At 40.9% G+C, this 12,682-nt stretch overlaps 1 protein-coding gene across 19 annotated transcripts in view; it reads left to right on the top strand.

Annotated features, from left to right (window-relative positions):
* Positions 1-12,682, top strand: part of msi2b (musashi RNA-binding protein 2b) — a 236,699-nt gene that overhangs the window by 121,504 nt on the left and 102,513 nt on the right. For all 19 annotated transcript variants that reach the window (XR_004658998.1, XR_004658996.1, XR_004658997.1 and 16 more), the window contains exon 7: positions 9,358-9,406. Coding sequence is in view for 16 of the 19 variants with exons in the window: in XM_034889676.1 (XP_034745567.1) it covers positions 9,358-9,406 (49 nt within the window). In the remaining 3 variants the exon portion in view is untranslated. The remainder of the gene's footprint in view (positions 1-9,357; positions 9,407-12,682) is intronic.

The raw sequence follows: 12,682 nt of genomic DNA, 5'->3' as shown, positions 1-12,682 counted from the left end.
ACAATGATATAGATTTCCTCCACAAAAGAACAATTGAAAGGGTTGTCACAAATTTGTCCATTGTCACTGGGTCGCTATCATTTCTCTGTTAATTGCCATCATTGTAATAGAATATTAGATGCTCTACACTGCAAAGGCAGTGTTGATGAAGGGGCAGAGTTTTTCTTCTTGACCGTGACCAATATCTCTCATAATGGTAATGATGATGATAATAATAATGTGATACTTCATCAATCCCAGTCAGGATTTTATTTTTTATTTTTTTACCCCTTTTACCCCTTAGCAGTGATGACGTGGTGCAGGTTCAGCACTCTACTTCCCTTAAGAAGGCAGGGATTCAGTCTCTTTCTCTGAGATACTTGAGGGAAACGGATGCTTGCCAACAAGAGGGCTTAAAGCTGGGTCCTCCAGTTAAATGGTGATCTGTACTCAATATGTGATTTTACCTAGTAGGCCTGTATCGGGACTGAAGTGGTTCAAAGTGGATCTGTATTTATTGTGACTCTTGAGGATTTGGTTGTGCCGCTCGAAAATCTTATTTAGCAGATGCCACAGCAATATTAAGGTGTTATTTTATTATTTAGAGTCAAAGAGACCATTTAAATGTTTTAAATAAATCCATTTGATATGGAATTCCACCACTAATTATGTTAATATATGTATCAATTTTTGAAATGGTGAAGTCTCCTAGAAAGTCCTTCTACTGCACGTACTTTGGTGCATCATATTTGGTACCGTCTAAATCCCGGAATATTTACCTCTGTTGGGTTATTGCCTTTATTTATCATGTTGAAGTCAGCTTTTGAAGGAGGAAGTATAATACATAAACTTTATTTCAGACCCAAGGGGATCCATATCACAATAAAAACAGAGAAAAACACAAGAAAACCAAATGTATCAATACAAAGCCTTCCACAATGTTCAGTGACTAATATACAGACATGTTTGCCAATGGTTCCACAGTCTGGGAGAAAATCTGACCGAACTGCATATTGGGTTAGCCAAAACAGTGATTAAGTCATTTTCTGACTCAGATACCCCACACATAAATCTATACATCAGGTTATGTTAAACAGCAGAGCAGGTAGGTATCCCAACACTGACAAACATATGGCTTGCACTGGAGCTTCTTAGAGCTCTCAGCAGCAGCTTAATGCTGTCAGTTTAAGCCACTATGAGTTTTCTAAGGCTGCCTTGTAGGCCTGAACAATAAATCGTTACAAAATCGTGATCTCGATTCACCCTGTTCACGTTTTGATTTCAAATAACTTGACCACTTAAAGGACTTTGATTCTCATGTAATTTACGAGCCGGCTGCATCACAAACGCCACTACTTTCTTCTGTGAGTTTTAAACGTAGACTGTATAAAATAGGTTTTAAAGCGCTGCAGTGCTCTCCCTAGTCTTCAAGGGAAGCCTCTATGTTTACAGGCTTGTGGTTATGCGCAATGTGCTATAGATGCCAAAAAGCAAATCTATGTGTGGTACTGCCAGTTTGTTTTGTTTTGTCGTGGTTCATGTATGCACAAAACCTTACATTTACATTTTGTAATATCAATTCTAAGCAAAAAAATCGTGAATTATATTTTCCCCTGTATCGTACATGCCTACTGCCTTGCTTATAACAACACCCCATGTAGGCTGTATATAAAGGTGTACAGTACGCTCTAAAGAGTGAGATTTTTGTCGGTACAGAGCACATGCTAAACTGACGACACAGCATGTTTGCTTGAGCATACAGCTTCCGATGCTGCCTGTCGATATCCTTCTCATCAGAAAGGTCATTTGCAATAAAATGGCCCAAAATTGTAATCTCACTGCACAACAAAAGTGCAATGCCGGACAGATAGAAGTCAGGGAAGGTTGACTATCTCTTCTCTACTTCTGATAATCATGATCTTACTCTTTTTTGCATTGGATTTTATATCAAAATTGACACCATGCTGTGTGCATGTTCAGAAACTGTTGAAGACCAGCACTATATGGGCTAAAGTGACCAAATCCTCTTCGTACATAAGGGGATTAATTAGCAAGTCACCAGCCCTTCAGCCTGTACCACGTGCATTTAAAATAAACACCATTGGTCACTTGGAAGGGAACAGATATTGCATTCCCCTATATTGCTCTCATTGTCTGATGTGAGTACCAACACACCAAGATTCTAATAAAAAAACAAAACAGGGACCTATTAAAAATTATTTCTTATGATTTACATGATTGAATGCCTTAGAATCATCAATGATGCACAAGAACATTGTGGAATTGTGTATTTATCTAACATTACTTTAAGTCCAAAAATACAGAAATCAGTGCCATGTTTTTTTTTTTTTTTTTTTTTTTAAACCAAATTGGTTAGCAATAGACAAGACAACACTGGCCAGAGCTATTGGCCTGTAATTATCTGAGCAGTTCAGCTCCCCCACTTAATCTTTAATAACTGGTACTAGCACAACAGAGAATCAGGTAACTCCATGAACAAGAACACCTGTGTAGAACATAGACACCAAAGGCCACAGTTTCTTACTGGCAAGTTTGAGATGTTCAGCTGTAATATCATCCAGGCCACAGGCCTTATTATCTCTTAACTTCAATATTGTTTCATGGATTTCCGCAGAAGTGACAGCAACATCATCATTACACTCTACATTATTCATTACCAATGAAATTACTCTATTGACTGGACAATGTAATGAACCTAATGTTAATCAGCATGAGCAATTCTGCTCCTTGATTTTTAATTTAATAGTCCAACCTTGACATGTGGGATTCTGTCTGTGCACTGTTAATGTTATAGGTACGCAATACAAAATCTTTAGATAAGCCAACATTATTATATGTATTTATTGTATCATTCGATAGAGCGGCACAAGCTTTGAATGAGAGAAATAAAACCCTAATTTGTGATTGTTTCACAGCGATTACTTTCTAAAGCACAAATAAAATCAAACACTCAAAGGATGATTTTTGTGGAGACAGGCACTATTCCGCTGCATTGCATGTGCAGCAGTGGACAAGGAAGTAGGATACTCTATTAATTTACAACCATTTTTATGACAAGGGGATTTAAATTAAACTTAGTTTGAAAACATTAAAATTAAAGTTAGGCTTTGCTGTCGGCTTCCCGACTCTTTAAAAAAAAAAAAAAGAAATTGATTTCACGAGCCTGTCCCTACACTGAACTGCCACCTGCAGACGTGTGTTTTGGGCATCTGTTGTTCATTTTTTCAAATTGTGCAGCGACCCTGTGACCACCACGTGACCCCACTTCCAACCAATGATATCATTTGTAAAGCCCTGGCTGTTAGCGACCCTTGTTGTATGCAATTAATATTGACCTGGGTGTTGAAGTGAACTCTTATTTTTGATCAAATAATAGCTGATAACTGTAAACGCGGGTTAACCCTTTCAAACACAAAGTCAACCCCGGTTCAACCCTGGTTGAGCCCTCAGTGTGAAGGGGTATGATAAATACTATAGCTTTTTTTTAAGTGAGTGGTGAGCGTTTTGAGTAGAGCGGGGTGAAGTCTAAGTTGAGAGTGGAGCAATATTGAGCGGCAAAGTCTGAGCAGGGAGGAACGAACAGCTCAGCGAGCGAGAAAGCGGAAATTCTCACTGCTCCACGCCACTACCGGCCACCTGCTAATGCAACCAGGTGCTCTTCTCCAACCATTGTCAATTTTCGGACACTTTAAGCCGCATGTCCTTTGTCTTCTACATTGTTGGTTGATGTATTTCTGAATGATTGAATATTAGTTGTTGGTGGTTTCTTGGTGTTGGCAGTGTGAGGACAGTTCCCAGTAATACTTGACACCAAAACTAACACCAAAATTGCCAGATACCTACACATCAAAGTGAAATTCACAGCAAGTGAAATGGATGTAGGTGACAAAGAAATCTCAACCTGCAACCAGCGCTAAGCCCCACTGTGTGCCGGCACAAAAACCAGAATCCAGATCTCCACAAAAGGATGGCCACAACCAGTCCCAGGTCATCTGCGGATTAGGTCTCCTTTGGCATCAGATATAATCTATCTCGACCCCCAAATTGCAGGAAAGCACATGTGCTAGCCTTCAGCCGTGAGCTGAATGTAAATGTGCATTTGACACCTTTCTAAATCGCTGTCATAACTCATTTCCAGAGCTCTTAAATCTCTTCCTGTCACCTGGCATCTCCGCGGTTTTCCTGTCCAAAAACAGAGCACATTAGCCTTTATTGATGCCTTCGTCCTTTGATACATAATTCATCATTCAGGAACCTTTTTTTGAATTATCATGTATTTTTTCTGAGGTGGTTCAAACATATTGATTGATACAGACAAAGAGGTTCCACCTGGTTGGGAGTTAGGTCTCATACTATATGAAAAGAACAGGTGAAGTACTTTTGTTCACAGGGATTATGCAAGAGTGATATAAAGCCTCGCTGTCACGTTAGACCTAGGTTGACTGACCACAGGCACTTTTTTTGCTTGAATCTATCAGCATTACCTGTAAAGCTAACATGTTCCCTAGTTGCCATCAATTTCCCCCTAAATCCGGTATTGTATTGCTTGCGGCACAAACACATAGGAGATATAAGGTGCAGAGGTTTATGCAATCACAGGGTTCACCCGACGTACCCAACACCACAAACATTATACCCTCCATCATTGGGATGTGTCTGTGTGCCTATTATTGAAATGTAGCTTAATATTTCAAGGCTGTTACCTTCAGTGGTCGTAATATAGGAAACTAATGGTGCTGACACAGGCACACATGGCAGACACAGAGGACGAAAAAACCCAAAGGCCAGGTTCGGTCACCTGATAGCTCAAAAAAAGGGAATTCAACGTAGTGCCATTCGTAAACCCTCCGGAGCTGCATTAAACACTGCAGAGACACTACTAATCAATTTAACCAGCTGTAAAGCAACTAGCTGCAGCACTAACATTTCAGGCTAATTGGTTGTTTGCTAAGGCCATCATTCTCTCTAGTCTGAAGACCCAATCACCTTGACGTTGCACTAAATTGGCGTTAATTAAAATTGCGGCGATATGAGAAATCTACTGTCATTTTCTGTAACTGATTATCTCTATAACGGTATAGAGATAATCATGGTGTCGATTATGGGGAAAAAATCATACTTACCATTATTTTGCACAATATTTGTATTTAATCAAAATTATTAAACCTGATTAGTCACTGACTTTTGGAAAGATGTTGCAATTATTGAAGAGAAAAAACACCTTGAACTGTGGAATTTACCTGAATACTACAGTCTGAAATAATACTATTGTCTTACTCCTTCAACTCAAACTCTTTCACTCACCTACAAACCCACTTTCCATTCCATTCACTGCCTGCCAGTACTAAAACGTTTAAATTGGTACTGCAACCACCATCTCTACAGCCAGCGTCATTTTTTGCTTTTACTCTTATTGTTATGTAAGGACTGCACTGTTCAATGTTAATGTAATAATGTAATTTGTAATAGTCTTTTGTAGCTTGTAGAAGAGAACAGTAGATACAAACATAAGAGCATCATTACATGTTTGTTTAATGGACATACGATCCTAGCTAGTACCTGAAAATGAAACTGAAAGAATGGGACCAGTAATAAAGCCCACTAGTATTGAATCACATACCTAAAATACTCCTGCGGAGGTTATTTGGTTCCGATGTGTTTGCTGCAGGTTTAGTTAAGGACCCACCTGGCCTTCTAGCCCCTCAACTTCTTTCAACAGTCTTCTCTTTTTTAAGTGGTCATGGACTGTTCCAGTGCATATACCACACAGAAATAGACTTTTGCTCTTTTCTTCATTGTCACAAAAGGCCAGGCACTTCGCTGGAGTTCCTATTCCCCTTTTACATAGTGATAAGACAGCCATTATCCTTTGAACCTTTCTTTTCACTGAGCCAGGAGAAAAGGAGGAGTGAAAGAGAAGGAGGAGGAGGAGTAGGACAGAGAAAAATTTCTTCCCTGAGGTGAGCCTGGCCTCACCTCTGTGTGGCGGGCTTTTTTGTGAGCAGTGAAGAGGTCCTTAACCTTCTATCAGATGGAGGCACACAGTTGTGTTCTGCTTGAATAACTACATTGAAAAGCCCTGAAGCACAGGAGATGGTTCTATAGACTCTGCAAGTGGCAGAGAGAGAGAGAGAGAGAGGGGGGGGGGGGGGGGGCTGTATTGTATGACCTGCTGAAGTGTGACTCTCACATGATGTGCACATTCGTTGTTAAAGTGCACATCAGTGCTTCACTTTGAATCTGTGTTCTTTGTTGTATGGGTCTCCCTGACAGGATGGTCTTCCTCTAATAATGTCACAACAACACAGTTCACACATTTATATAATACACTTCCTTTGTTAGGCCTCACTTCATTTTACAAAATAAGTCTGTATGCTCTCAGGCAGTAAATGGCTTTACAGTAGCAATACTAACAACATCCCAGTGCAGATATTTCAATGTCATGTTGCATTAAGGGATCATGGCAGTTGATGGCTGATGATACTGTGGAACGTTTTATTTATGAACATAATTCAAGCCAGTCAGATTTCCTGCTCTTGCTTGTTTACTTACTTGTTTGCCTTGATAGCAACCACAAATGATATGAATTAAACGTGGCTAAAGAACCAACGTTATTGCATACTAGTACATATGTCATAAATGCTCTTATGTTGTGTGTATTTATTTTTGGTATTATTTTAAACAAAATTACAGTAGACTTGTGGAGTTGTTACTTATCAATCCATGTAACGGTTGTATTTCAAGAAGGCGCCATTGCTTAGATTTTTTGAGTGAACTGAATGTTTCCCACTGGCCATTTTGTATGCACTTCTACTGATGCATGCCGTCACGACTCTTTTAGCTGTTCCAGTATTACTGATATTAGATGGCAGAACTCAAATGCCATAAATTTCTGTCTCCTACGTAAATGATCACAGGCTGTCAGCCACGCCTGTCAACTTAAATGTTTACCATAGTTGGTGAACATGCCATTCCATCTTCAGCTCTGCATTGGAGCTTTCACACTGTCAGATGTGAGAAACATTCAAAAGTGGTTCTGGTTTTAGGAGCAGAATTCTAGCAAAAAAACGAATTGAATTAAAGTCACCTGATATTTAATTCCTGGGCAATGGAATTACTTCTCTAGGTAAAGTACAAAATCTAACAATGGAATTACTGTACTGCTGGAAAAGAAACAATCCAGAAGTTACTGTGTGTTCTTCAAACTCAGGTAATTAAATCACAACCCACTGCACTACAAATTCCAGTTATCCCACTTCTTGTCACTTTAATGTGATTTTCATTAGCTCGCCTGGCATGAGACAAAAGGTTAGGTTACGTGACTTTATAAATCTCTGTTTATAAAACTGTTGTGCCGGTGCTATTGCTTGGCAGCTGTTTATTTGTGCTCTACTTTTCTTTCTCTGTTTTCCCATAATGCAGTCATTTGTCAGAGACACAGCAAACTTCATTATTTGGTGTGTGTGTGTGTGTGTGTGCGTGTGCAGTATCAAGCTAGAGTACCACAGTTGTAACCCAAATGAGTTTATACTCACAATTAACAATTCATTTCTATTTGGCCTTCAGGTTTTTACTGTTAAACTTCACATAGACTGCCTGCTTCACATTTTCCTTCTGGTATGGGATTTAGTAAGTGATGCTTTAGTGTAATTATGTATTCAGGGCACTTGATGGTACAGTTTCTGAAACCATTACTGCTGGCGTTATTATGGAACCCACATAACTTCTAGCCAAGACCTGCCCTTCCAGTAGCATTCACACCCTAGTATTGGCCATGCGTCCATGCTTATGCAAGGTAACATAACCCGATCTGTTCAGTGTCCTATCCCCTGATCAAGCTGCTATCCTAACCTTTACCACTCAAGGTCAATGCCTAACCACAACCAATTGAGCTGCTTTGTTGGGCGGGACATGCCTAGAAGTTATGTGGGATCCATGAAAACACGTCCTGCTTCAAACATTTCTGATGTAGGATTGTAGGATTTTAAAAGGCTCTGCACATCTATGCCTGCATCCACCTGTTGGCTCTGATTCCCCACCCACTTCAGGGGCTGAGTTAGGCATACTAGGGTGGGGCCTATAAAGATAATTAACGTCAAAATAATATAATTTTGTTGCGATATTTTGATATATATATAAATATATATCAGAATATGAAATGACTAGATTAGGATAGAAGATTTCATATTGGCCAGCTCTAATGTTTACTCTGTAATTACATAACAAAGGGTGAATCTAAGCATACCTCATATATAGGTTACTTAAAATCCATTTGACTGTAGCTTGCTACGGCAATTTGGAAATATTTTGGGGAGGTGCAAATAAAGTGCCTGGGAGCCGCATGTGGCCTGTGAGCCGTGCAGTGAGTAACCGGGCCCTACAAGCTGTGCCAACGGCTTGTGTGCCAAATGTGTGGCAAGAGGGTGGCATAAACAGTGTGCCAGCGCTAGTCTGCCTGGCTGCCAGGCACTTCTCTTTATCCAATCAGACAGTTCGGCTTGAGTGAGACCCCTATTCTTGTCTCTTCCCATCTCCTCCCGAAGCTTTATCATCCTCCCGTGAAAAACAGACGCATGCTTGTGCGCACACTTTTCCCCCTGCACAGCATCAAGCCTCCTCGGTACACGTTACACTTACCTAGACACCATCACCAGAGAGTGAATGGTGCAGAGTGTTCCCTCTTTGTTTCTGTCCGCTGTTGCTGTCTTCCTCTCTGTTTTTTTTGTTTTGTTTTTATTTTTCTCCCCAGACACAATCACAGGCTAAATGAGCATCCCTCACTCAGTTTTTTAAGCATTTCTTCAGAGTTATAGAAAGCCGAGGTATGTCTAGAGACCTTTTTTCAGGGATGGGTGAAGAAGGAAAAAAAAGCTGTCTGTCTGTGTGTGGCTTTATTGGACATGATGAGGGATGATATTATAGTGGATGCCGCCGCCGCCGCGGCTGTGAGATGGGGAAAGGATCCCATTTGTCTCACGCTCGCTTAGTGTAATGTGTCTATCTGTCACTCTCCCCATGACCGGACATTGGTGTTCATCAAAATAAACATATTGTGCACACGGTTCTCCTTTTTTTTTCGTGGTTTGTCATTCTGTAAATTTTCTCTCCTATTGCCACTTTTCACTCGTATCTTTGCCACATCTAATCCAGAGAATGAGTAAAAACCACTGAGATTCCTATAATTCCCATATCATAAAAATTCCGAGTTACAGACTGAAAGAGAAATGGTAACCTGAAAATAATCCTGTAACCGCAAAGTGATTATGTAGGAGAGGGGTGCTTAGAAAGAAATAAGTGTAAGGCAGCAACTTGGTGAACAGATTAGTCTAATGTCAGTACTTTTCTTATGTCTTCCAGGTTGACGATGCCATGCTAATGTTTGATAAGACTACTAACAGACATAGAGGTAAGTGCACAGCGTTTGTCTTATTTTTGGCTCTGTCTTTCTGAAAGGTGAGAAAATACTCATTTTATGTCCTTTCCCCATGAGATAACACAGCACAGTTCCAATCTTACATGATATTAGGTGTACCATCTGCTCAACAATGGGAGCGTGTCAAAGTAATCAATAAGCTGGTACGGTGTTTAGAATGTTTGAGTGTGTGTGTGTGTGTGTGTGTTTGTTTGTCTCTGATGATGCTGGTGTGAGTGTTTTAGAGAGGTGCTTAAAGGGTGTAAAGATTGTGAGATGGTGGGTGCTGTGCAGTCAGATAACAGCATCAGATAAGGCCCAGGAGAAGCACTGACTTTATCGCTATCTCTCATCGGCCCCTTATCTAAGACGAGGGGACGTTTCTCTCTCATACAGAGGACTTTCCAAAGACAGGTTTCCTCCCTGCACCACAATGCAGTGGTGTGTATTTAAGCCAGGCTTCACGCTTGCAAGCCCGAGTTAGCCGTCGGTAAAGCACATATAGGGCTGTCACTTATCTGGAGCCCTGTGCGATGGCTGTTATTGGCCATGAATCCTCACATACGTACGTTAAAGGAACTTTTAGGAGACAGGCTGTCCCCGGCTGCGTATGTGTGTATGTATCATTGTGTGCCCGAGTAGTCGACAGACACTGACAGGTATTTCCACAAGAGAAAAGAGCAGACGCTTTTCTGTTTGTCACACCAGTCAGCTCGTTTGTAGGCTGAGCTGGCATCGCACCATCGCAGTGAACTGGCTCTGTTTTGCGATGAGATGTAAACATGCCTTTTTAAGTGAGCGACTCATCCTCCTAACCTGTATAAATGTTTAAGTGCAGTTGGCTCGGATCGAACGCTGTATTGTTTTTTTGTGCAAACTCTCTCACTTTCTTTTTTCTATTCGATCTGTGAGTGTACTCTGCAAGTGTGTATACACTGTGCAGACGAACTCTTTGAGCCTGGTAAACAGTTTCTAAGTGTGGAACATGTGAACTGTAGTGGAAGTGATCTATGGCTTTGAGGGGATTTTGATCTGTAGTGACAGAACCCAGTGTGAGGTCTGCTTTGAGACAAGGCTTTTTTCTCTCTCTCTCTCTCTCTCTCTCTCTCTCTCATTTCTCTCTCTCCTGTCTGCTGCACGGCCAGCCCTCTGTGAAAGGGGATGGGCGCCACGCTCGGGGAGTGAGTTCGGGGTTTGCCTTTGGGCAGCAAAATGCCCTTCAAATGAAGACAATGATGGAAAAACAGCCTCCTTGGCAAATTTTCTGATGACAACGGACGTATTTATATCGAGTGTGACACTGAGTCAGGAGCCAGGTGCAGTGCTTTGTGCTGTTGGTGTTCCTTCTAACTATTATTTAGATATTTTGTTCCAGTTGGAATTTGAAACTGCTGCTTTCATCTTGAAAAAGCACAACAGCTTTTCCTGATGAATTGCATAGAATATTACAGAGCCATAAGAAAAGTTGAATAATAGATCAGAACCATTGGTGCCATTGTGTAATATTAATGGCTCAGCTTCCCCGTGACCACAAAGGAAAGGACATTGAATACATTATCAGTGAAACCAGTGCCTGGGCCCACTTTACCGCTGCCTACAGATCCAGTAATGGGCATCTGGCAGCCTGGCAGTCCAAATCAATTTCCCACCTGTGTTCATTTTTATCTTACAGATTGATTCATGAAAAAATAATTTTGGATTTCTCTGCTGCACTGCAACAGATTGTACAAACCACATTGAGTTTTTAACAATCCAAATGCTACACAATGCAATTCTTCTTCTAAAAAAAAACAACACAGTGCCTATTCCATAATTGCAAATCCCGGAAATAATAGTTTACTTGGTGCTTTTCAAAGCACTGCAGGAAAGAGCAGATTTCCATTTTCCATTCCCCTTGTTTTCTTATTAATCTGGACTGTTGTAGTACCTTCAACACAGGGCTTTACAAGAGCTGTGCCCAGCTTTATGCAGTTGCGTTTTGACCAAAAGTTGAAAACTGTTCGAACCTAAACCACAACAGCAGCTTAAACTTCTTTTTTATATTTACTTGAGCTTGTGTGAGGCAAAGTTAAAACTATCTTTTCTACAAGCACTTGTAATATGCTGTAGAGAAGAGCCCACATACTTGCAGTATATTATAGAGGTGTGTACAAAGTAAAATGATTCCTTAAAAAAGAAAGCACTGGCTATCTGAGGTCAAATTTACATTTATTTACATATGTGATCCCTTGTTAGGCCTGCTGAGGCTCACAGTGACTTCACAGCACCTCATTTAAATGTTATCTCAGTGCCTTTTTATTTTTCACATTACACTTCCTTTTTTTTTTTTACACAGAGGGTATATTGTCTATTACTATAATGCATTGTATTTAGTTTGGAAGAGTTTATTTTGTATGAGATGCATGATGGACACTTGATTGTAAGTGTGTTTTCTTTGGGGCTGTGGTGAATTGGATAGAGGAAAAACGTCACACTCCACTAGTAGCAGCATTGTCCTTCAGACGGTCCCTGTGAGGCTGGCGAAACGACAGCCAGAGGAGACATTCTCTACCCTTCTCGTTTCGCTCTGTACTTTTTTTTTTTTTTTTTTAACTCTCTATCTCGCCCAGTCATTCAGTCTTATTCTTTCTTTCTTTTCATTTACACAGTGTCACTCTTTCTGTCCCCCACACCATCTCCTTACCCTGACTGTCTTCGCCTTCTCTCCATTTCTCCCGTCTTTCTCTCCTGCTAGAGGACACTCGCTGTAAGCAAAGCTCCTCACAAAGGCTCGCGCTGCACACCATCTCCTTGGCATTTAAAGGAGTAGAATACGGCCAATTGTGTTGGAAATTGAACTCTCTAAAGCCTCCGTTCCCACTGCAGCAGTTCATTGTGGGTGAGTTCAGTGTCTTTGGTGAGCAGCTTGGGCTGTCCAGAGGTTGATGCCAGAGGGCGCCTATTGTTCCATGTTCTGCTGCAGTGTCCCTACCACACCGCTTCCCTTCAACCTTCACATCCTCTACTGACACTCAGTTTCTGACAGAAAAGAGGAAATAGTGAATGTCTATATTTGTATTGTGCAGTTATTTTTTTACCTTTTAGGTGGTTTAATTAGCAGTGCGGGAAGTGTGTTTGTGTGTGTGTGTGTGTTCCAAAACAAAGGCCATGTCCTGGGACAAGGCCATGAGCACAGCAGCAGCGACTCCACATACCAGTCGTCATTCCCACTCCCCTCAACGTGACTTCCCGTGCCCTCCCCTGGATCATAGGACGAGCGACACTGCCTTC

The sequence above is a fragment of the Etheostoma cragini genome, chromosome 13 (assembly GCF_013103735.1).
Source record: "Etheostoma cragini isolate CJK2018 chromosome 13, CSU_Ecrag_1.0, whole genome shotgun sequence".
NCBI classification, from domain to species: Eukaryota; Metazoa; Chordata; class Actinopteri; order Perciformes; family Percidae; genus Etheostoma; species Etheostoma cragini.
This window is presented reverse-complemented; position numbering and strand designations above follow the sequence as displayed.